Here is a 23,578-nt window from a genome sequence, read left to right on the forward strand (position 1 = left end):
TCCAGTAGAGGTCGTATAGAGAGACAACTGTGGATCAAAGAGCTGCTTTGGAAGTACAGTTGTACCTTCCACATCAAGACTTTCCTCACCTCAGTTTCAATATATCGAGGGTCAACATGAAGAATTAAATGGGAATTTGAGAGGAGTTTTACTGAAGCTGCAGATAACACACGAAGGCCAGCAGACGATACAGAAAGTTTAGAAACTCAGAAACGCATAAAATATATGTATAGCATTGTATAATATCAACATATTTTATCTTTTAATACCATAATAATTCAGACTTCTTCTCTAGTATGGGGGGCCAAAAAATTTTACACAGATTTTTCAGATCACAGGAGGTGGGAGGGGTAAGTGGGTGGCACACCCCTAATCCCTTCGATGTGGAAGGAATAATTATAGAATCAACTAACCTTGGCAACTGTTTGGATATGGAATGGAAGGAGAAGGAAGAAGCAAAGAAACTCCAAGATGATGAAACTGGATGACTGGGAGGGTAGGGGTGCTCTCAATAGACCGGGGAAGTTTGGAGGAAGGGTGGATTGGGCAGAAAATATAACGAGTTCTGTTTTGAACATCTTGAGTTTGAGATGCCTACAAGGCATTCAAGTGGAGCTGTCCAGCAGACAGCTGGAGATTTAGGTCTGGAGCTCAAGGAGAGAGATGAGGGTTCCATATATAGACATGTAAATATAGGACAAGAGGAAGCAGAATTGGAGGAGAAGGAGCTGTGGGGAGAGGAGGCTTTTGAATAAAGGTAAGGGCTATAGAGGAGACTCAAGTCTGGGGGTGGGAGTTGAATGGAATGGAGAGGGAACAGCCTGAGCTCAGAAACGCTCTTGGTTTCAGCATAAATGTCTCCAAGGCTAATAATTTATTTGAGATTTGTCAGCACCCAGGTAACAGAACTATTTTCTTTTGGCTAAAAGAGTTACAGGTATGTGTTATTATGTGGACAGGGAAGGAGGTGGTGGTATGGAGAGGGAGGAGTTGGTAATTATCCACCAGCCTGAACCAGGTAATCTTTAAATTTCCTTCCAACTCTAAAAGTCTATGAAAATGAACTCCCGAAGCAGGAGCTGAGTACAATGGACTTCTATTTCCACTCCATCCCTAAGCCCGCTCCCTCCTTGTCCCCCCCAACCCCTAACACTGCATGACCAAGCTCCCTATGTGGGGGGAATGAAAAGTCCCAGGAGGAGGCCCTGGATGTGTGGGTGACCCTTCCTTCCTTTCTATCCTTCCTGCATTTCCTGGCATGTAGCTCACACACCGGACAACTCCTTCATGGGCTTTGTGTCAGAGGAGCTCAACTCAACAGAGAAGCAGCTTATAAAGAACAACAAAGCTAGCAATATGGCTGTGGTATATGGCAAAGAAGCCAGCATCTGGAAGGTGAGAGCCAGGGCTGGGCCTTGCAAGCTTTTCTGAAGCCAAGACTGCACTCCTCCTCTTCTACTACCCCCTGTTCATCAAAACTCCCAACATTTACAGATGGATTAGAACTCAAGGCACAGGGAATTGGGAAGGTTTTCATTAAAAGATCCCCTTCAACACTTATGTCCTAGGTCCATTGTGGACAATATGCGTTCTGGGTTGTGGGAGAGGGAGAGATTCAGGACAGTAAAAACCCTGCTATTAAAACTGACTCTTCCATTCATTGATTGAAAAATGATTTATTAAAATGCTTGTTATGTATAGTGTGCCCAAGAATAAGTTAATGATGTTTAGTGAACATCTAGAAAAGGAAATGATGATTACAAAGAATTAGCATAACTTCATCAAGAACAGGTGATACCAAACTAATCATTTCTTTTTTTTCTTTTTTTTATTGGATTACTGGCCTGGTAGGAATGTTATAGATATAGTTGAAAAAGATTTTGGTGAAGTATTTGATAAATTCTTTATGATATTCCTGTGGACAAACAAGATGGAGAGATATGAGTTAGATCACAGTACAATTAGATGGATATTTTTCCCTGATTAGACTGCCTCAAGAGAATTGCATTCAATTCTAGGCAATACATTTCAGAAGGTGAGTGTTGAAAGGAGGGCATCGGTGGTGGGAAAGGGTGTCTCTAGATTATGTTGCAGGAAGATTGGTTGAAAAACTAAATGCTTAGCTTGGAGATTTAAAGATTTTTAGGGATGTGTCTTGGAATATTCTAAGACCTGGAATGTGGAAACAGGATTACACTTGTTTTTCTTGGCCCCAGGGGCCAGACCTAGGAGCAATAGTTGGAAGTCACAAACAGACAAGAAAAAAGTATATCAAGAAAAAAAATGCTTTAACAATTAGAGTGTTTCAATGTTGAGAGTTAGTGGGTTACCTGCTCACTTGAGGTCTCCAAGCAAAGCAATGGAGAATGCAATAGAGTAGAAGAGATTCCCTTTAGGGTGTGGATTACACTAGATGCCCACTGAGGTAGAATAGGGGCTTCCACATAAACATAGGTTCATAGAACATTATGGTTGAAAAGGACGTTGGGAATTCAGCCCATCCATCTCCAGAACTCAGCCCTCACTCCCAGACCAGGAGACATTTGAGACGATCATCAGAAGAAATCTTTGCTTTCAATTTAAAAAGCACCTGGCCTTGAGTGCTGCTCCACTTACTGTCCTTAAAGCTCATTTGACAGAAGAATATACCCAGTTATTCTTCTCTGCCTCGTAGGGACAGGACAAGAGAATTGAGGTTAAACACTAGAAAGAAACTTGGCTGTGGGGTGAGATACTAAACTGGCCACTTGGGGAAGCTGTAAATTCTCCTTCCCTGGGGATCCTTAGGAATCACATTAAAAAAAAAACATATCAACTATCTCGGTTAGCCCAGATGAGGAGAAAACACAGCCCCTGTACTGTGAATCCCTTCCAATGAACCCAGGAAATCAATACTGTTCTAAGAGTTTGGATTGATGAATGAGATGCTAATTTATTTCCTCTCTCCTCTTTTTTTCTTCTGCCAACTTCTTGGGGATGCTGCAGATTCAGGTATGGTACAAGTGGGGTGCCCCAACTTCTGATTTTTCTTTCTCCTCCTTTCTGTTGGGTCTTAAACAGTGAAACTTGGTGTCTGAGCTACTTTGATTGGGCTTAGCTGATGTGGAGAGTAGTTTTGTGAGAATAGCAAAAGGGCAATAAGAGTGGCTGGACAGGAAAGTCTGTCCATGATCCCTCTGGTTCTTCTCTTTTTATGAAGGGACAGACAGGGAACAGGACCCAGTTTGACACACTGTTGGGAGGACTGCTCCCAGAGAGTGAAAGGGGTGCCAAGGAATAAGCTATATTGGTTATATGCAGCAAGTGGTACCAAGCGGCCAGTCTGTTATAGTGGTGAAGGGGAGAGGCTTACAGAGGGGAGTATTAAAGGAGAGAGCAAAAAGGTCCTAACCTTCGGTACAGAACTTCAATGACCCTCATGAAGTTTGAAAGAGGAAGGAATGAAAACCCGGGAGTGCTTCTCACATCTGCTGGTTGCTTCTCTAAATGAGAGAAAGATCTGGGCACTAGAAACTTGAAAAGAAGGCAGAGAGGATAATAAAACAAGCAATCCCAGTCTTACAAGAACGCACCATGAAGACATTGCCCTGGGAGAATGAAATTATGAAGTCTAGAAAGTCAAGGGGCATTTAAAGTTCCAGCTTTAAATGCCCGGAGCACTGTTGTTTAGCAAATGACCTCATGAGTAGTTGCTGCAGTCTTTGTAACTATTGGAGAACAAGAGTTCTTTCCACAGGAAGAGAGATAGAGAAGTAAATTGAATCATGGGACAGATCCATGGCTAAGGTAGGGAGAGGAGGATAAGAGGGGGAGGAGGGGTGGAAGAAGAGAGGGAGAAGGTTATTATGTACCTGAAGGGAAGCACAAGTCCAGCTCCAGTCCAGTGGTAGCTTAATGGGGCTAGTAATGAAGAATGCAGTTTTCAATGATTTTCTGCCTTGCAGGGAGTGCAGTGCTAATGAGACCAGGGCCACAGTTCCATCCAAATGTGTGAGCCAGTTAGTTTCTCTCTGTTCCGCTGCCTTGTTTTTGTCCCTGGCATCATCTAGTCGGCTTATAAGTGAAACAGGAGGAATAAGAAAAATCTATCCACACTGGTTAGTCATAGGATCATAGGATTCGAAGCTGGAAGAGGCTTTGGAGGTTATAAAAATTAACTGCCTCCTTTTACAGATGAATAAACACAAGGTAATTTGAGGAAAAAGCATTAATGATTTAGAGGGGATCAAGGAAGGCTTCAAGAAGGAGGTGGCACCTGAGCTGAACCTTAAATTTAGAAAGATTCTGAGAGACAGAAAAGAGGAGGGTGTACATTCCAGGCATGGGAGACAAATTGTACAAATGCCCTGAAATGGGAGGTGAAAAGCTAGGAAACAGCTAGTAGCCCAGTTTGACTGGAACATAGGATCAAAGAGAGGGGATAGAAAGGCATAACGCTGGAAAGGGAACTTTGCACCGTATTATGGAAAGTGTTCATTGTCAAACTAAAGATCCTGTCTGTATTTTGTCCTAAAAACAATAGAGAGCTGCTGAAGATTTTTAGCAGGGGAGTGATGTGGTCAAACCTGTGCCTCATGAAGATTATCTTGACAATTTTGGGGGCACAGATTCCCTCCTCCCTATATGGCCCACTCTAGGTCTCTAATTTCTGAAATGAAAATGGATAGATAACTGATAAGCCAGAGATCCTTGACAAAGCATTTTCTTGTCAAGGCTTCCTAAATACCAAGGCTTCTTGCTTGGGACAATTGCCTTTCCCTGATGTGAGCACTTGCACCTGGGACTCTCCCAGGCCACAGCTAATGGAATGAACTCATCCTCCCCTCCTCACTTTGGGCCCAGTACTATGAAAAGCTTAGGGCCAGTATCTCTCCTTAACTTCTTTTCTTCCTTCTCTGTCTCTCTCCCTTCTCAGCAATACTTCCCTAGGTAAATACAAAGAAAGTAGAGCTAAGGGTCATAGGAATATAGAGTTGAAAGTCAACCTAATCCAACTGTGTAATTTTGATAGATGAGGGAGCTGTTGCCCAAAATCACAATGCAAGCTAGTGACAGAGACTGAACTAAAGGCCAAGCCCCCTGACTCTCAGTTCAGTGTTCCTCCCTTATTCCATGTATTCCTGACTCCGAGTCCAGTGTTATACCACAGCGTCTTACTGGTGGTTCTGCATTTTCTGGCATTGGCAATTCCTTCTCTTCCTCTCCCAGGGCAAGGAGAAGTTTCTGGGCATCTTGAACAAGTACATGGAGATCCACGGCACTGTGTACTATGAGACCCAGCGGCCACCAGAGGTCCCTGCCTTTGTGAAGAACCACGGCCTTCTGCCACAGCAGGAATTCCAACAGCTGTTGCGAAAAGCCAAGGTGAGGGGCACAGAGTCACTTCTAAGGCAGAGCTAGGGACAGTGGGTGGACCTGAGCAACAGAGGTGAAAGTTATTCCAGCCCATTTTTTTAATTTTGTTAATTTATTTTGATTTATCAACAATCACTTCCATATGCTTTTGAGTTGAAAATTTTTCTCCCCCTTCCTCCCCCCCACCCTCCCCAAGACGGCACACAATCTGATATAGGCTTTCCATTTACATACCCATTAAACATATTTTCACATTAGTGAAGTTGTAAGTAAAAATTAAAATCCAGCCCATGTTTTTAATAGCAGCCTTTGCTAGCAGCTCTTTCCATGTCTTCCATGTCATGGTCCCTAGGGCTTGGCAGAATCCAGGAAAGCAGGGACTACAGGGAGGGGAAGGTGACAAAGAAAAGGGAAGGAAAAGGAAAGAAAAGGAAGGTTACAGAGTGGAGTGTGGGAGAGGATTGGCCTCCAGACTCTTTAAGGCAGAGATTCTTATCCTTCTTTGAACCCTTTTGCCAGTCTAGTAAAGCCGATGGATCTCTTTTCAGAATAATTAATGAAATAAATGAATAAAATAAATATATAGGAATAAAATAAAATACATAGACCCACAAAGGAAACTAACTATATTGGTTTCCAACTGGATTGGTATAGTTATCAAAAATTATATTGGTAGAGTTTCAGATTATATTGGTATAGTGATGAAAAAAAATTTTATTAATTCATAGACCACCCCCCACCCTTAGAGGCCCATGGACCCCAAGTTAAGAACTCCTGCTTTAAGGGGGGAAGAGAAAAACTATGTGATGGAAAAGTATTATTTCATCCCCTGTTTGGTTCAAATCTAGCCTAGCAGATAGTATCAGCTCCATTTGCTGTTCACCAACAGGATTCCATACAGAACTGCTCCTGGTTCTAGCTTCCAGATAGATTCCATTTAATTCAATTTAAGAAACATTTGTTAAGCTCCTACTGTGTGGAAAACCCAATGCTAGGGGCTGGGGGGACATACAAAGTTTCTATAAGCCACCATTCTTCCCCATGTGGAGTCAAGTTGTGAAAAGCTCCCTTTAGTTCTTCTCTTTTTATGAAGGGAGAGTCAGGAACCAGGACATACACATATTAACTGTAATTCCATATACAGTGCTTGTATCAGACAGTCATAAAACAAAGTGCTTTAGAAAGTCTGGGTGTGAGAGGACAAAGTCTTATTGGGTTGAGGGAATGGTAGTTGTATGGGCTACTGCTTTTGGTTTGCTATCTCTAGACATCCTCGACTATACAGAGATAGCATTTGTTCCTTTGGGGAACTATGGCAAGGAAATCTGGGGTTCTAGGTGGACAGATCTGTGCCACAGGGAGACACAAGCTTGATATAAGAATGAACAAGTTTCTGTGTAGAAATAAATGGTTCTTAAAACTATCTGATAGCCTCTGGGAGAAAAATGTTGGATTCCTTTCCTGGTTCCTACTTTCTCCCGAGCTCCCTCCCAAACCTTGCACACCTGCTCTTGTTTCTCTGACATGTGTGACCTATTAATCAATTCCTGCCCTGACAATCCTGCTACCTGTTCCCTTAGCTCTTCATAGGGTTTGGCTTCCCCTATGAAGGCCCTGCTCCTCTAGAGGCTATTGCCAATGGCTGCATCTTCCTGCAGTCCCGCTTCAGTCCACCTCATAGCTCCCTCAACCATGAATTCTTTCGAGGAAAACCCACTTCTCGAGAGGTAAGTGATGGGAGAATCCTGGCCCCTGGGGGGAGGATCCAGAAGAGTCATAACTAGAAGAGGGACATTGATGTCTGTAAGAGTGCTGGTAGTCCTCTAAATTGGTTTTCCTGTGCCTGTTGGTTTTGTCCACTGGCCTGTCTTTTCCCAGTATCCTTATAATCCTATCACAGTTGTAGTCCTTCCATGGAGTATCTTTTCCCACTACCATGTACCTTTTCTGCCCCTTTCCACTTCCTCTGTCTCCTTTCAGTGGTAGAAGAGGCCTGGGGTAATTACTTCCTACCTCCCCCCCCCCAACAACTGAATCTACCTTGGATACCAGAATCCTACTCACAGCTTGAAATCTAGGGATTCTAATGACCATTTTCTTACAATTATTACATTGGGTCTCCAGGATAAGGAGAGAGACTGGGGCATGGGAAGTGAGGTTAAAGAGAAAATCTGTAATTCTAGGGCATATGAGTAAAGAGCCCAAAAGCTGTGGGATGAGAACATAATCAATTGGTAAGGACAGTGGAGGGAGCCTGGGAAATATGAAGAAATGGAACAAGATCAGAGAGTGTGGGGCTGCATTCCTTCAGCACACTTGGGTTGGAGGGCTGTCTGGCTTTCTATACCTGGGCTACCTCAGCAGGACACAGAGCAGCTCAGGACACCTTGTGTCCTGGCCAGGTGTTTTCTCAACACCCCTATGCTGAGAACTTCATTGGCAAGCCACATGTGTGGACAGTTGACTACAACAATTCAGAAGAGTTTGAGGCTGCCATCAAGGCCATCATGAGGATTCAGGTGAGAGGTTGTGGTAAGCTCATTTTCCCCTATAGAGAAGGAGTGAGGAGAAGAAGGCAAAACCAAGAGAACCCAAGTTGCTAAAGTAGGTCAGCTCCTGGACTGCGTCTATTCTATCTTGTGAATCAGTTACATAGCCATCTCACTTTAGCCATCCCTTCCATTCACTACCATCATTTTCTGTTGGAGACAGTCTCATAGAAGTTGAGATTTCTGAAAGTGGGGGGCCAGAGTATTCAAAGAGGGATGGGGTTGGGGTGGATCAATCAATATACATTTATTAAGCACCTACCATGTGCCAGAGATTGTGCTAAACACTAGGGATACAAAAAGAGACAAAAGACAGTCCCTGCCCTCAAGAAGGTTACAATCTAACGGAGGGAGATGGCATGCAAACGAATAGATACAGAGCAAGCTATATGCAAGATAAATAGGAAATCATTAACAGAGAGAAGGCGCTAGAATTAAGAGGGATTGGGAAGGGCTTCCAGTAAAGGATGGGATTTTAGTTGGGAATTCAAAAGAAGTCAGGAAGATCAGTAGTGGGAATAGAGGAGGGAGAGCATTCCAGGCACGGGGAATAGTCAGAGAAAATTCCCAGAGCCAAGAATGTCTTGTTCATGGGGCCAGTGTCACTGGTTCAAAGAGTACATGTCAGGGAGTGAGGTGTAAAGAGACTGGAAGGGTAGGAGGGGCTAGGTTATGAAGTTTATTGAGTTGGGGGGGCGTGGTAACATGATAAGGGCCTGCACTTTAGGAAAATCATTTTAGTGGCTGAATGGAGGATGGATTGGAGTGGGGAGGGACTTAAGGCAGGCAGATCCACCAGCAAGCTACTGTAATAATCAAGTCATGAAGTGAGAGCGCCTGCACTAGAGTGGTGGTAGTGTCAGAGGGAAGAAGGAGGTGTATTCGAGAGATGTTACAAAGGTAAAATCAACAGGTCTTGGCAACAGCTTGGATATGGGGAGTGAGAGATAGTGAGGAGTGGAAGATGACATCTAGGTTGTAAGCCTGAGGGACTGGTTTGATGGTCTTGCCCTCTACAGTAATAGGGAAGGTAGGCAGAAGAGGTGGGAGTGAAGGTGAGAAAGATGACTTAGGGGAGGAAATAATGAGTTCCACTTTGGACGATATTGACTTAAGATGTCTAGTGGACACCCAGTTTGAGATGTCTGAAAGGCAGTTGGAGATGAGAGACTGGAGGTTGGCAGAGAGGTTGGAGGAGAAGTGGATTTGAGAATCATCAGCATAGAGATGGTAATGAAAGCCAGAATAGAGGGAGAAGAAAAGAAGGCCCAGGATAGGGGCAGCTAGGTGGCACAGTGGATAGAACTCCAACCTTAGAGTCAGGAGGACCTGAGTTCAAATCCAGCCTTACTAGCTGTGTGACCCTGGGCAAGTCACTTAACCCCATTGCCTAGCAAAAAACAAACAAAATGAAAAGAAGGCCCAGGATAGATCCCTGAAGGACATCTATGGTTAGAGGCAGTGATCTGAAAAAGGATCCAGCAAAGGACACAGGAAAGGAGTGGTCAGATAGGTAGGAGGAGAACCAGGAGAAAGTGGTGGCCCAAAAACCTAGAGAGAAGAGAGTCAAGGAAGAGGGAGGTCAACAGTGTCAAAGGTTGCAGAGAGGTCAAGGAAAATGAGGACTGAGAAAAGACCATTGGATTTAGCAACTAAGAGATCATTAGTAACTTTAGAGAGAGAGTTTTGGTGGAATGATGAGGTCAGAAGTCTAATAAAGGGGTTAAGAAAAGACAGAGAGGAGAAAAAGTGAAAGCACCTACTATAGACAGCCTTTTTGAGGAGTTTAGCTACAAAGGGCAGAAACAGCTAGCCTTGGGGAAGATGCTAAGAGATGTGGTGCCTTCAGGAAAAAGAGATGTCTGCCTCAAGTTGAAAGGAAAGTGACAGGAGGAATTCTAGGATGAAAGGAATTTTGTTAACAGAAGAAGAGGCTTTCAGTGGGACAAAGAGGATAGAGACTGGGCAGGATCATAGGTAAATAGGACTGGAAGTTCAACCTCTTCATTTCACTGATAAGGAAAACAAGGTTCAAGGAAATTAAGTGACCTTGCCTAAGGGTACACACAGTAGGTAGGTACAGCCTCCAACCAGATCTTGGGACCTAGAAGCAAAGCACCAGAGGCCCTTCCCTAATTACTGCTTTGTCCTGAGCTGCTAAGCCCAAGTGTTCTTCTGGTTGGGATACATTGGCATTTCTGAACTCCTCTAGTTCCTAACCTCCTTCTCTACTTCACCTCATTCTCAGCCTTCTCATTCACTTTTCCTAGGACCTAGTTCCTTCTACTAAAGGCAGAATCATTTAAAATACTTTTTTTTTTACACAATCAGGATTAAGTGACTTGCCTAGGGTCACACAGCTAGTGTCTGAAGCTGGATTTGAATTTAGGTCCTCCTGACTCCAGAGCCATTGCTCTATCCACTGTACCACCTAGCTGCTCCCATTTAAAATACTTTCAACATAATTCTCAGAATAAAATCCTCACATATTTTGGATAAACCTCAGCTCTTGGCCAACTCTTTTGGTAATTAGCCCATGGCTATCACCACATTGGCCCTAGTGGGCTCCTTGTCTAGATTTGGGTAAGCTAGATTTGGGGGGAATGGAAAGACATCTCCCACTAAGCTCCTTGTCCTACCAGTGACATTGCTCATGACATAACCAATCAATCACTAGATGCTAAAAACCCTAGTAGAGCCACTACTGAACTATCCTTCCTCACTGCAAACCTTTCCCATTATCAGCAGGATGTAACTGCCTAATATAGCGATGGGAGTAACCATCAGGAGTCATTTCTGTCTGGTAGTTGGATGGAGTGAGTTAGTATCAGTGGACCTCCAATAATAATTTCTAGAAAGAGATTGTTAATAGCAAAAGAAACTGTCAGTCCCCTGTGGCACATGAATTACCTAATATTTATACTTAAGAATGAAGAATTAGCCAGCAGGGTTCCTTCTTGCTCTCTTTCCTCACTACACTGACTATTCTGCTGTACTTTGCCTTTGGGACTTCCCTCCAAAGACCAGAGCCAAGTGAGGAATTAGCACTTAGCAAACCCAGTGATTAATCAGCATGAATGCATAAAGGTCAAGTGGCTTTGCTTTCCAGGGAAGGATTTTGTTTGTTTTGTCACTTTTCAACTTCAATCCTTAGTTCCCTCACTAAGGGATAATTATCTGTCCAATATGCCTCCCAAGGTTAATATGAAGATCCATAGCATCTAGAGCTATAAGGGACCTTAAAGATCATCTAAACCAAATTTCCTCATGTTACAGATGAAGAAACTGAAGCCCAGGGAAGTAAAATGGCCTGGTCATGGTAACATAGTTAGTAAATAAAAGAACCAGGGTTCAGGAAGGGAAGAAGCACTTAAATAGGACATTTGATTCTCACAGTGAGGTAGGTACTATTATTATAGTTTTTATAGTTGAGGAAACTGAGGCTGACAGTGATTAAGTGACTTGCCCAGGGTCACAAAACTAGTAAGGGCAAGATTTGAACTCAGGTCTTCCTGATTCCCAGCCCTGCTCTGTATCCACTGTACCACCTAGCTGCCTCTCTCAATCCCATATTTTTTCTGCTAAGCTATGATATCTCCTAACCAATGAAATAATGTATGCAAAGCACCTTATATCTCTAAAATACTATAAAAATGCAAGCTACTATTATTTTCTTCAACCAAAGGTGTCACCAGAACTAAAATTTCAAAAATCAGAGCCAAGATTCTAAGTCAAGGAGCACAACCCCATCTTCTTTCCTCCTCGCCCACTATTCATGGATGGCTGGGCACAACTCTGACTTCTGGTCCCTTACCCTTCCGTCTCAGATCTCCCTTTACTGACTTTATTCCCATTTACACTGTGGAGTTGGGGCATGGACATTGAGGACATTGAGCCTTGTGCCTTTCTCCTCTTGCAGGGAAATTCTGGGAGCAAAGGCAGAGTGGGGAAAGATGATGGCACAACATAAATATCCTAGAGTCCAAAGAAAACAACCTTAACCCTTTCACTTATGTAATGACAGAAAGTGAATAATCTGTAATCTATTTTAAGGCTTACACAACATATATGCTGGGTGGGGTCTAGAAGCAAAACAGAGTATAAACCATCCTACAGTATAAAACTTGGGACCTCATACTTCTTACCTAGGTTGGGGAAATATCCCCACTTCTCTCTGGGTTGGGCTTACTACTCCAACATGTTCTCACGTCAATGGGTAACAGAGATGGACCACTACCACATGGTTATAATCCCCTCCCAGATTTACTTTTTTTTTTTTTACTAGGTCAAAGAGGCCATTCTTTGCCTCATTTTTTACCCATCCTTAATCATTGAAGTGGCGTTGCTGCAGACAAACTGAGACCTGGGAAAGTCCTTAGCCTTAAAAAGGCAAAGATCATCCACTGCATCTTGGGCCATCTCAAGTCGTCCTGATCTGTATCTTGCCACTGGACCCAGATGGCTTCAGAGGAGAAAGTGAGGCTGGTGACTTTGCATAGCTCTCCCTCACTTAAATCCAATTCACTTGCATGTTGCGGCATCGCCTCCCTGATGTCGTGGTCCTCTTCAAGAACGAAGGACAAAATGGAGCAGCAAAGAGCAACAGCTGTTTTCACTGGAGCCAATGATGTTCATTCTTGTCAACCAATCAGGAATCAATCAGTTGGAGCATTCTCTCCATCCCCACCCTGTGCCTTCAGCTCTTATTAGGTTTTGCTGCTGTCTTCTCTAGCCTATCTCCCTCTTGTTCTGTTCAGTGGTTTAAATGAAAGCCTCCTGATTCTTAGCAACCCACCTTTTACTTAAGAAATCACAATTCCCCAGATTTCTCTTACCAAATTAACAGTCCTATTTCAATCACACATCAGTCTCCGAATCTTTATTTGGTCCAGCACTTAGCAACAGCCAGTATGTGGCATATATTAGGCGCTTAAATGTTTATTGACTGACTGATTTCTCACTTTTTTAGTTTCACCCTCATTAGTCATAAAATTTATATATGCAAGTTAAAAGGGATACACTTCATGCCTCTGCCTTGAAATTCCCAAGAAGGTCCTCAATCTTTTTGGTATCTTTGAAATTATGTTTCTTTCCAATCACATTTCTCTAGTTTTGAATAAATAAGAGATCTTTCTTTGCCCCTTTATAACATTAAACTGTTTCCATACAAGCAAGGCATTATTTCCATATTGTTAACAAAGAGATCTGAATCTTCAGATCTATATCATAGATCATTTTCTTGTCCAAACTGTCCAAAATCCCATCTGAAAGCTGTGTATCTTCATACTCATTTTTTGAGCAGGATACATCAAAGTTCTTTTTCTATTAGTATTGGATATCAAAATGTTTATACAAAACAGGGGCAATATCCCACACTCTTTGACAATATATATCTCATCCTTTACACAAAAGCATTTTTCATGCCATTTTTATCATTAACTTCTCCTTGTGAAAACAGCCTTCAAGAAACAGCATAACTTACATTTCCAGACTGAAGTAGCAAATTCGGCATTTTTTTCTAATGGCAGAAAGGCCTTTCAAGGTGATAAGAAGATGATGTTCTTCTGGCCAAATACATCTTTGATCAAAGCCCGTCTTTCCTTATCTTGTTATAAATCTGGAGCCCAATATTCATAAGCAGGATCAACACCTAACAGTCTGTTGAAACTGATTATGGCGCTCACCTGCAATTAGACCTAATGGGTGTAATTTCTAGTCTGGCTGACTTCTCTGGCAGGATATTTATGGCAGGAAGTATCTGGCCAGGAGCTTTGCCTGCCAGCTGAGACTTTGAATTTAGGTTTGACAAGGGCTTCAAACGACTGAGGAGGAATAATTCTGCTGTCAGCAAGCATAGAGAACAACATTTTTAGAAGAAAATCTGTTCCCTTGGTGTGTTTATTTATAACTTAGGCCTGGAGCTTTGTACATAAGATGCTTCCAGATGGTAGCAGATGCTGCCTTCAGGAACACGGTTGTCTGAAACAGATTTCAGGAAGGACTCAGAATGCTGGAGTCCCTGCTGGGACAACAGCACCCTGCTTCTGACTCTTTGAACCACTAGTTTAAGAAAGAGTGGAGCATGGCAGGGTAGCGTAAAGGGCATGACCAGTATGCTTTGGTCCCATAGGGTAAATGCCCTGAAAGGCTAGCTAAAGTGGTGACACTTAAAGTGGAGGGCAAGGAATATAATTAGACCACAGACATAGGAATGTCTGGGGCAGCTAGGTGGCGCAGTGGATGGACCACTTGACCTGAAGTTAGGAAGGTCTGAGTTCAAATCCAGGCTCAAATATTTATTAGCTGTGTGACTCTGGGCAAGTCACTTAACCCCTATTTGCCTCAGTGCCTCATTTGTAAAATGGGGGCACACTAGAGAAGGACATGGCAACCCACTCCAGTATCTTTGCCAAGAAAACTATGTCTAAAAGGTCATGAAGACTCAGACACAACTGAACAACGACATAGGTATGTCCAGGCACATCTCTTGAACTGAGCTTAGATCTAGATGGTTCAGTGGATGGAATACTGGCTGTAGAGTCAAAAAGACTTGAGTTCAAATCCAGTACCAGATACTCACCAGCCATGTGACCTTGGGCAAGTTGCTTAAGTTTCCTCAACTGTAAAATAGGGATAACAATAGCATTTACCTCCCAGGCTTGCTGTAAGGATTAAAAGCATTGTAAAGCATTTAGCACAGTGCCTAGAACATAGTAAGTATTATGTAAATGCTAGCTGTTATTAGCTGTGATTACTTCTACTTTTAGAGGCAGCTGGTGGCCTCAGTGGATAGAACACTGGACCTGGAGTCAGGAAGACCTGAGTTCAAATCCAGTCTCAGACACTTCCTAGCTGTGTGACTCTGGGCAAGTCACTTAAACTCTGTTTGCTTTAAACAACTGGAGAAGAAAATGGCAAACCACTGCAATATCTATTCCAAGAAAACTCCCATGTACAGCTATAGTCCGTGGGGTCATGAAGAGTCAGACATAACTGAACAACTACTACTATTATTGTTGTTGTTGTTATTATTATTACTCTACAGGCTCAGGAAACCATTGATTGTCACATCTGGAAAAGATAGTTCAATTCAACATTGGTTAATCACTTACTATGTGCCAAGCACCATGCTATGTGCTGAGAATACAAGGCCCAAAAGAAATAGTCCTTGCTCTCAAGCAACAGACTTTCTACTAAGAGTATATGGCATGTAAACAGAGAAGTAAATACAAGATAATTTGCAGGAAAAGAACTCTAATAACTGGCTAATGGAGAAAGGCTCTGCAGAGGGGCTGAGCCAGGCCTTGAAGTAAGTTTGGGATTCTAAGAGGAAAAGGTGAGGAGGAAATCCATTCTAGATTTGAGGGAAGGCTTGGAGGCAGGTCAAGTTTGGGTGACAGCTAGTAGTTTGGTTGTAACAAAGAGTGTGTAAATGAGGTGGGGAAATAAGGCCATAAAGGTAGCTAGGAACCAGATTGTGGAAGAATTTAAATGTAAGACTAAGAAGTGTGTATTTTTACTCTAGAGATTATAGAGAGCTGTCAAAAAAAATTTTGAGTAGAGGAATAATGTGACCAGACCTGTGACTTAGGAATAGTAAAGCAACAATTGTGTGGAAGACAATTTGAAGAGTGAAGAAGGTGAAATCAGGAAATTATTAGTAAACTATTGCCATAGTTAAGACATGAGGTGTTGAGGGCCTGAGCCAGGATGGAATAATAGGATTATAGACCCAGAGCTGCAAGGCGCCTAAGAGGTCATCTAAGCCAACCTTTTCATTTTCTCATTGAGAAAACGGAGGCCCAGGAAAGGTAAATAACTTGCCCAAGGTCACACAGGTAAAGGGTTTTTTTTTTGAGGCAATTGGGGTTAAGCAACTTGCCCACAGTCCCGCAGCTAGTAAGTGTCAGAGGCTGGATTTGAACTCAGGTCCTCCTGACTTTAGGGAGTCAGGACTTTATGCACTGTATCACCTTGCTGCCCCACACAGGTAAAGTATTAATGCAGGATTTGAACCCAGGTTCTCTGACTCTACAGCCAGTGGTCTTTCCATGGTAACTTGCTTTCACTTTAGAGGCCACATAAATGGTAAATGGGGACAGATTGGAGAGATTTCCTAGTGGTAGAGACAACAGCATTCAGCAACTAATTAGAATCACAGAATTGGAAGGAACCTCAGCAGTCATCTAGTCCAACTCATGCCTTAAAAGGAACCACCCCTTAGATATACCCAACAGGTGGTCATCCAGCCTTTGCTTAAATACCTTCAGTGAGGGAGAGTCCACTATCTACTTCCTAAGGTGTTTCGTTTTACTTTTGGAAAACAGTAATTACCAGGAATTTTTTTTCCTGCAATCAGACCTAAATTTGACAATCTGTAAGTTTCATCCCCTTGCTCTTAGTTCTTTATCTGAGGCCAAGCAGACTAAGTCTAATCCCTATTCCAGAGGACAGCTTTTCAAATACTTGAAGGTAGCTATCATGTCCCCCTGGGCAGGAGGTGATGCAGTGGACAGAGGGTCAGGCCTGAGTTCAAATTTGGCCGCAGACACCTACTAGCTGTGTGGCCCTGGGCAATTCATTTGACTCTGCCTCAGTTTCCTCACCTGCAAAATGAGCTGGAGAAGGAAATGACAAACCACTCCAGTATCTTTGCCAAGAAAATTTCAAATGGAGTCACAAAGTCAGACATGACTAAAACAACTGAACAACAACCTTATCTTCTTCAAGTTGAACATCCAGTTTCTTAAACTTATTCTATATGTGCATGCATGTATGTATATGTATATACATAGATATACATATATCTATACTCTATATGTACTCTCTCTATGTGTATATACACACACACACACACACACTATACTCTCTCTCTCTCTCTCTCTCTCTCTCTCTCTCTCTCTCTCTCTCTCTCTCTCTCTCCCTCCCACCCCCAACCCCTCTCTCTTTCCTACTAGAATATAAGCTCGTTTTGGGAAAAGACTGCTTCACATCCACAGTGCATACATAACACAGTATCCACATAATATGTGCTTAATAAATGTTTATTGATTGATTGATCCCCACAAAAACCCTGTGAAGTAGGTACCAGGATCATTATTTTCACTTTGCAAATGAAGAAACTGAGGTTTATAGAGGGTAAATGATTTGCCTGTGATCACAAAGCTGGCAGGTTGGGGTTTGAATTCAGGTCTTCCTGTCTTCAAGTACAGCCCGCTATCTGCTATTCTATATATTCCTCTGTGTGTGTGTGTAGGAGGAGAGTCGTCTGCAGTGGTTAAACAGACTCGTTTCCTTTTTCCTTAACTCCATTCCCATATTGATGCTTTCCTTGGGCTCCCACTTGGCTAATCACCTCTTCCATGCTCGTATTAATCCCTGTTCCATTATGATAAAGTCCTTAAGTTCAGTCCAATTAATGCTAAACTGAGATAAGTGCTAGGGGGAATAAACTACTTATAGCTTCTCAGGGCCTGGGATATTCTCCTCTGCAATAACCTCTCCCCCCAAATAGATTGATCTAGAGAATCCCAGAGGCCTGGGTGTCTGGAGGTAATAGCTCAGTTTGGGGGCAGCGGCTGACCTCCCTGTTCTCTTCACCCCACCTATTTCTTCTTACAGGTAGACCCCTATCTGCCCTACGAATACACCTGTGAGGGCATGCTTGAGAGGATCTATGCTTACATTCAGCATCAGGTCAGTCCCCAGTCTCCTCCTCCCCAACTAAGGCCTTCTCCTGGACAATGTTTGATTAATTGCTTCTTCACTTTCTCCTCCCCAACCAACCCATCCCCATCACACATGGGAGGAAATTGGAACAAAATATAAATTAAATGGTGGAGAAACCTCTTAGTCTTTGAAGGCCATCTGTTTTCTGATTCTTTTTAGACTAACCAATCTTCACAAGACAAACTAATCTAGGGATAGGGATGGAGGTTAAGAGGAAATGTAGGTAATTTCAGAGCTAGATGAACCTAAGATCCAGCATCATCTAGTACAATTGCCTCTTTCTTCAGATGAAGAAATTGAAGTGCTGAAAGGGGAAGCAATTTGCCCAAACTTAGTGGCAGAGTCAGGATTACATATACTCTGGGTCTCCTGACTCGCAATCCAGAATTCTTTCCATTATACCATACAACCAGTGTACACTCATAAACATTTAACAACCACCTTTCTGAGAAGGAAAAACATGTGCTCACAATACCTTTTTTATATTTAATCTGCATTATTAACTTTTCTCCATAATTTTTTAAAGTCTAGAGTCTAGACAATCAACAAAACAACAAATCAAACCCTATTTTTGTGGCATTTGCTGATTTCTGAGATGCAAATGCTCACACTGAAAATTTAACAGCATGTCTGAGCAGGCTCTAGCACACCCCTGCAAGCTTTCCATTATCATCATTAAAAAGAATTTACCAAGCTCCTAAATGCTTCTAGACCTGTACTAGTTCGTAGATAAAGAAAACTGTCCGTCTATCTCCTGCTCTGTGGGACCTCACAATCTAAGACAAGCGTAGTGGCAAGCACATTTGTCCAAGGTATATTAATGACAGAATGTTTCTATAAACATTCAGCAAGTCATGAGTAGACAGTGCATGATTTACAAAAGTACCTTTCTGAGGTGAGGGTAGAGAGCAGAGACCCATAGATCCCATAGGAAGTATGCTTTCCTTTCCCTCATTCCTTTCCCCCAACCTCTGATTCTTTACCTTTCTGAAAAAGAAACCAAGGGAAACATCTAAATATTAAAAACAAACAGGGACATGAGGGAGGCAAGGAGTTCAGGGAGAAAAAGAAATTGTTGTTGCAAGTCAAAGGAGGGTACAGCATCCTCTTTAGTCCCAAGGTCCCCAGACAGAGCTCAGTGATGCCCCAAGGATGTAAGAGGAGCAGGGGATGGAGCACAATTAATAGACCTTTAAAAAACAAGCCAAGAAGATGGAAAAAAGGAAGAGGGAGACAAAAGAGAGAGAACAGAAGAAACTGGAGGAAAAGAAGGTCATAGAGGTAAGAAGGTGAAGGCACGATAGAACATCCGACAAGTCAATCAGTTACCAAGCACTAACTAAGCATGTAATATGTGCCGAACACTGAGTTAGGGACTTCAGCTGCAAAGAGAAGATCATAGACTGTTGTAGCTAGAAGGAGCCTTAGAAGGGGAAGGGGGAAGGGAAGAGGCATTCACGTAGCACCCGCTAAGTGCCAGGCACTATGCTAAATGCTTTTTTTGTTTAAACAAATATCTCATTTGATCCTTATAGCAACCCCTTGAGGTAGGTGTTATTAACCCTTAAAGGTCATCTACTTAAGTTTCTAGTCTTGTTTTACAGAGGAAAAAGCCTAGGGCTAAAGAGATTGTGACCTACTTGAAGTCACATAACTGGAAGCAGAATAGGGATTTGACCCCAACCCCCTTGATTCCAAATTTAGTGTTGTTTCTATACATCATACTGCTCAGGGCCAGTTCTGACTATGCTGTTCCCCTCTAAGAGGAGAGGAAAGGAATACTCTTGGTGGTATCTTTGCCCAGCTCTGCCCTATAACTTCATCACTAACCATTTCCCTTTCCTAATTCTAATTTCCTCCTGGCAGGATTTCTGTGCAACCATAGAACCCTCCCTACTGGTGGTTCCACCCCAACCTGCTCGAGCCCCCACTGCCCTGGCACCCAATGCCACACACCTGGTTTGGCCCCACAATGCCAGCCTGGGCTCGGAAGCCTGGCCTCCTGTGCACTCACTTCAGGGCTGGCTGTCAGAGACTGGGAGGACCTGCACGGATACCTGCTTGGACAAAGGCCTCATATGTGAGCCCTCCTTCTTCCACTTCCTCAACACCCAGGATGCTTTCCTGAAGTGAGTGTCTGTGCATTCCTCCTTTATTCCAGTACCTCTAGACAGAAGGGAAACCCCCAAAAATTATAGTATTGTAATCCCCTCATTTTAGAGCTGAGGAAACTGAGGCCCAGAGAGATGAAGTGATTTGTCTAAGGTTACATAGATAAGTGGCAAAACCAAATCTGAAAATCCTATGTCTTGACTCCTGATCCATGCTCTTTCCATCATGCCATCCTTCCTCCCTTGCCTATCTCTGTTCCCCAAAGGTGTGCAGGAAGCCTCTAAGCTTCAACATTCCTAACCCAAGATGCTTTTCTGCCTCTTCTGACACTTCCCAAGAGGGCTGGTACCCAAGTTCTAAACATTCTGGATGCTTGGTTTCCACATTCCTAGCACTTAGCACTCAGGCTAAAAGCACATCTTTCCAGGGTTTCTGGATATTTTTAAAACTTTTTTAAATCACAGAGGACTTCAGAGAAACTCGTCTAAAAAGTTGCAACCCCTGAATAATCCTCTACCTCACCTGTATTTGGCCTAAGCCTAAGGTTACCCTGGCCATAGCTTGATATAGCGCCACCTCTAATTCACTAAGGAAAGAACCCCCTCCTCACTTCTACTCAGACCTTTTCTTAGAGCATATTCCCCTGACCAGCCTTGGGTGGGAAGCCAAATGGTAAAATCAGGTTTGGTTAGTGACCAGGTCATGCCTCCCTACATACATCTCTTCTAGAGGAGAGGACAAGGAAAAGAGTAGAATAAGCAATCTGTATCCTATCCTACTCCCCCAGGAGCCACTCTGATGGAAGTAAAGGAGGAAGGGAGAGTGAGGGGAGGGGGAAGGAATCTGTTGGTAACCCTGGGCTCATAGGGAGCCAAGTTGGTGGCCTGTGGGAGGGCAACTTCATTAAACCTGCTAGAATTGGGGGAAGCTGGGTGGCCAGGTGTCTGTGTGCTCCTCTCCCTCCCCACAGGTTGAATGTCACTTGTGATCGAACTGAGTCAGAAATGAATCATCTGTACCCGGCCTTTGCCCAGCTAGGTCAAGAGTGCTACCTGCAGAAAGAGCCGATACTCTATAGCTGTGCTGGCTCCAACACCAAATACCGCCGGCTCTGCCCATGCCGAGACTTCCAGAAGGGACAAGTGGCCCTCTGCCGGGACTGCTTGTGATGTCTTCGGGTTGAGCCGGCGGTGGGGGCTGCTGATAGCTTCCTTTGTACCAACCTTCCTCTATCTATACCCTTCTCTTCATCTCCATCCCCTATCTCGCACCTTCACTGAGAACTGTTGAGAACTGCTGGCTACCCTGCCTCATTACCAGGAGAAAGCACCTGTAGTTTTGGTTCTCCATGGCCCACCCTCCCTGACTCCAGGCTGGGACATTCCTAGTGGTGGAAATGGGTCCTTCTCCAAGGCAGGAAACATGGTAATAGTGGAGCAACAAGCCTCCCTGAAGGGAAGGGGAAAAGGACTAGTCTTATACCATCAGTCTCAGCTCTAGGCTCGTGATTCTGACCACTGAAAGGCCTAGACACCAGGGGATTTAGCTAAGAAGAGGAGAGATGGGTTAGAAGGCCCCTAAGAAAAAGCAGCCTGAATCTAGGGGCCCCCATAAGCTTCATCTTCTATGGCCTGCTAAACCAGATGTAGACCAAGAGAGGGAAAATTTTAGACATCTTGGGCCCAGGGCAAGAGCCATTAATGTATAAATGAGTGGGAACAGAGCGCAAGGAAAGAGGCTAGTTTGAAGGTCCCTACAGAGAGGTCAAGGGAAAGGGCTATGTCACCCTCCCTGACCTCAATGCATGAGACACATGAGGAAATTGAACCTTAATGGTGGTTGCCTTTGGGCAACCTCCTTTATTTATGGGATTTGCATGATCATTCTGGGCCCTGGTCCTCTGCAAGGCATGGTCAGGGTGGGAGAGTTAGATGAGGGGGGGCCTGGTAGTCTTTGGTGCTGCCTCTGATCTCTTGCCTTCCTTCTTCATGGCTCTTCATTTAACAGCCAAAGTAGCTGAACAGCTCTCAGGGCCCCAGCATAACCCACCTTCAAGTAGCAGGGGCCAGCATTGGGGGTGTGAGGACTGTTACTCAGGCCTTGGGAGCTGATCTTTCCACCCTGTAATTCCAAATTCCCTCTTTTGGGCCTGGGCTTGAATTCTATTTATTTTCCCAGACCCAGAGGCAGTAAGTTTAGTTCTAAATCAGAAATAAAACAGCCTAGGCCCATGGTGCAAAGTCAGTGACCCTGTTATGAAGGTGCCAGGAGGGGGTAAAAAGGATGGGATAACTCTCCCCAAGCCTTCCAGGCAAATCCCTAGGATTTCCAAGTCATTCTGTTGGCAAAATTTCTGAAGGCTCAGGCCACTGTAGCTTCCTTCCCTCTGCCCCTTATCTTCATTTAAAAGAAATGCAGTTTTCCTGAAACTACTCCATGGCCCTCTTAAAAAAAAAAAAAAGCCTTACCCTGAGGGTAAAGTTCAGAGCTCCCTTCTGGGTGCTTGCCTACAGAGAGGTTGAATATGGGCATCCGGAGCTGGCTGCACAAGCACATTGCAAACTTTAAAGTACCACATGACTAATTAGTTAATATTGTTGTTGTTATTATTATTACTATTATTATAGACCCTGGATAAATTTACCTTCCCACTCCAAAGGGGCAATCCCCCTGCCCTAACAGAAACTGTCCCTCCTGCCTTGGGAATTCCCAAGCCTCTGGTCAGCTCTTAAGATTAATCCACTCCTATGCAGCATGTCCTCAGCCCCAATCCCTGGGGACCCCCTGTCCTAACTCTCCCTTTCACTCTCATTTCTTTGACCTTACAAATAGACTAGCCAGGCCCAGAGCCTTCCTGGCTTGGAAAGATCTGGGTACCCAGGTACACTGCCACACCTCTCCTCCCCTTACTGACTATCCACCCCTCTGAGGGCTGCCTGCTGTCCTGGAATGCAACCCCAAGCACCACCACCCCTTTACCCCTTCCCTTAAAAATTAGGGTGGGGGAAAATACTACTGAAGGGTAGGGCAGCATTCCAGGATCTGGTTTTAGGTTCCCTGACAAAGAAGGCACCCCCATTCTGACTGAGTGGGTCCCAGCCTGCTCAAAAGCAGGAAACAGAGGACCAGTTAGAAAGTCTTTGGGGCCAGAAATGACAGCAAGGGCCTGATTCCTGATTCTGGGGGTGGGGGTGGGGGGAGCAATAGAGAAACTTTTTTTTCTCTTTCTTTTTCTTCCTTTCCTCTCTCCTGTCTTCAGCTCTCTCTTCCTTTCCTTCCTTTCTCCCTTCCTGCCTTCCTCTCTTTGTAAAGGATTTATTTCTTGAAATAATAAATATTTTATTGGGATGTCAGAAAGTAGGGGCTATTTTTCTTGGTCTTTTCTGGGTTGTGGGATGGGGAGTGGGGGAGGATCTGAATGCCCAGGGAGGGGAATCAAAGATCTGGAACCCAAAAGAAGAAGCATTTCATAAATGTTTTATAGTCTATCCAGACCTAGAAAGGCCCTTAGATATTCCAGCTTTTACAGATGAGGAAACTGAGACCTGAAGAGCTGTGACTTGCTCAAGGTCACACATGGAGTTAGTAGCAGAGCTAGATTTAGGAAAGCCATCTTTTACAGGAAGCTTTTCCCAACTGCTCTCAATTGTAAAGGTCAAGAATGTCAAAAGTAATCATTTTAAAAAGTGGAAAAGAAAGTTGCTTAGCAGTACCAGATTTCAAACTATAGTACAGAGAAGTAATCAATAAAGTTATTTGCTACTTGTCATGCAGGGGAGTCCAGATGAAAAGTGTTGTTCCACACAGAGTTAGTTTTAACAAATATTATTGCT

The 23,578-nt window shown here is 43.6% G+C and overlaps 1 protein-coding gene across 1 annotated transcript in view; it reads left to right on the plus strand.

The window, feature by feature from the left end:
* The window catches only part of MGAT5B (alpha-1,6-mannosylglycoprotein 6-beta-N-acetylglucosaminyltransferase B), a 135,489-nt gene extending 112,394 nt beyond the window's left edge, over positions 1-23,095 (plus strand). The window contains exons 11-17 of the mRNA XM_078155805.1: positions 1,265-1,401; positions 5,209-5,364; positions 6,936-7,082; positions 7,758-7,874; positions 17,526-17,600; positions 19,500-19,762; positions 20,716-23,095. Coding sequence (XP_078011931.1) covers positions 1,265-1,401; positions 5,209-5,364; positions 6,936-7,082; positions 7,758-7,874; positions 17,526-17,600; positions 19,500-19,762; positions 20,716-20,914 — 1,094 coding nt within the window. The 3' untranslated portion in view covers positions 20,915-23,095. The remainder of the gene's footprint in view (positions 1-1,264; positions 1,402-5,208; positions 5,365-6,935; positions 7,083-7,757; positions 7,875-17,525; positions 17,601-19,499; positions 19,763-20,715) is intronic.
* The last annotated feature ends 483 nt before the right edge of the window (positions 23,096-23,578 follow it).

This window comes from Phascolarctos cinereus, unplaced genomic scaffold (genome assembly GCF_003287225.1).
Source record: "Phascolarctos cinereus isolate Bilbo 61053 unplaced genomic scaffold, phaCin_HiC Scaffold_5;HRSCAF=322, whole genome shotgun sequence".
Taxonomy (NCBI): Eukaryota; Metazoa; Chordata; class Mammalia; order Diprotodontia; family Phascolarctidae; genus Phascolarctos; species Phascolarctos cinereus.